The 2,031-nt window shown below is 43.1% G+C and overlaps 1 protein-coding gene across 1 annotated transcript; it reads left to right on the forward strand.

The window, feature by feature from the left end:
• The first annotated feature begins 1,179 nt into the window (after positions 1-1,179).
• LOC110888427 (CCR4-NOT transcription complex subunit 3-like) lies at positions 1,180-1,770 on the forward strand. Its single transcript, XM_022135953.1, has one exon. The coding sequence runs from the start codon at positions 1,180-1,182 to the stop codon at positions 1,768-1,770; it is 591 nt and encodes a 196-aa protein (XP_021991645.1).
• Positions 1,771-2,031: the final 261 nt, after the last annotated feature.

Raw genomic sequence — 2,031 nt, forward strand, 5'->3', positions numbered from 1 at the left:
TCTTGTCCTTGCGAATTCCTCTTTTTGATTAATCGACCTAAGAAACTACGGATTACCCTTTCACACCTAGGACACGTCTGACTAGCAGCCTACATTATCCAACCACATTCGGTTTGCTATTGCTGAAATCCAAAATTTCAAAATATAACTTGATGGATTACTCGTTAAAGAAACATGAGATGGATAATGAAGAACACTTAACACAACAAACGAATCTTCAACCTGCGTTTACATTAGTCAAAGACATGTGAATGCAACTACCGGCATTACAAGAACATACCATCTTCGATTTTTTGTACTATTTTAATGATTTTCGAAGATGATGATAGTCATTGAGACATTCTTAGTAAACTGAGATGTAATTAGGTTTGAATCAATTTGGGGATAATAATGATACAAGGGAAACACATTACATAATGCACCCCTGAGGGTAAATTTCACATTTCACCACAAACAAACGGTTCATTGATGGTAGGTAATACTTATTAGTCAACGATATATTCCCAGCAGAATATTTTGTATTTACTGTACTTTATTACATATATTCCTAATTGATACATTCCTTGTATAGCTAATAGGTAGTTAGGGTTTCTCTTGTATATATACTTGTATCATATTCTGTGAATATCATTGAAGCATTCAACCATTTTCATGGTATCAGAGCATTACTCTGAACCCTAACTATCTCGCTGCTTTCTTGTGAGGCTACGGTCTCACCTTTTTTATCAGTTCTTTTTTTTCTATTACCTTCCCTTCGTCTGCACAATGGGCGACAAAGGAGATAACACAAACAAACCTGCACCTGCTGTTCTTCATCCAGTTTACACCGTGAACAATATTCAACATAAAGTCCGTGTGTTGGATGGCACCAAGGTTACTTACTCATCATGGGTAAAGTTATTTCACTTGAATGCTTGTGGCTACAAGGTTCTCGACCACATCGATGGAACCAAGCCTCCGGCAAAAGAAGATCCAAACTACGAGTCATGGGCGTAGATAGATGCAATCGTGTTACAGTGGATCTACGGATCCCTGTCGGATGAGATCCTTGTTCGAATTCTTGAGCCCGAATCCACTGCGCTTGAAGCCTGGACTCGACTCAAAAACATTTTTTTGAACAACAAAGGATCCCGTGCTGCGGCTTTGGAACATGCCTTCACAAACCTCACTCTAAAATCTATGCCTTCTCTCCAAGCATATTGCCAGAAGCTAAAGGAAATTGCTGGGCAATTAGCTGATGTTGAAAGCCCGGTAAACGAAAACCGTTTGGTCATTCAGCTTGTTCGCGGACTCCCTCCGGAGTATGACACTGTAGCCGCTCAACTCAACCAGTCACTCCCATCTTGGGAGGTGGCTGTTAACTTGCTAGATCTGGAAGAACGCCGTCAATTGGCTCGAGAAACTCCACCAATTGTCGCTGCCGCCATTGAACCACCCCCACCCGCTCCTGCTAATGACCAACAACCTCAACGTCGTGATACCGGGCCACGTGGGCCATCTAGGTTTTCCAGCCAGAACCGTCGTAACAATGGGCCGAGACCCAACCGCAACAACAACAACAACACTCCGCAGCAATCTCAGGCCCACGGTACAACAAACCCAAACCGTAATGGACCCTGGAACAATTCTCAGCCGTATGGGCCTGCTCCTTCTCATAACTTTGGACCTGCACCCTGGTGGGCCACCGCTTATGGGCCACCTACGGGCTGGGCTCCTCCACCATGTCTATACCCAACCCAATCGGGTTGGGCCACACCTTGGCAACAATAACCGTGGCAGCCGTGTTGGTGCACGAATGTCTAAAGCCTGCGTCTTAGTCTTAGTTGTTGAATGTATAGGGTCTAGATGTGCTAATTATGAATGTATAGGGGGTTAATATGTAAAAGTTGGGTTTGTAATGTCATGATTTCGCTTTTATGGACATTGTGTCATATGAGCGAAATCCCAACTAGATGATTTCGCTCATATGAACATGGTCATATAAGCGAAACCCTGTCCCCTATATATAGTAGTGTTGTTTTCTCATTTGGT

The sequence above is a fragment of the Helianthus annuus genome, chromosome 11 (genome assembly GCF_002127325.2).
Source record: "Helianthus annuus cultivar XRQ/B chromosome 11, HanXRQr2.0-SUNRISE, whole genome shotgun sequence".
In the NCBI taxonomy this organism is placed as follows: Eukaryota; Viridiplantae; Streptophyta; class Magnoliopsida; order Asterales; family Asteraceae; genus Helianthus; species Helianthus annuus.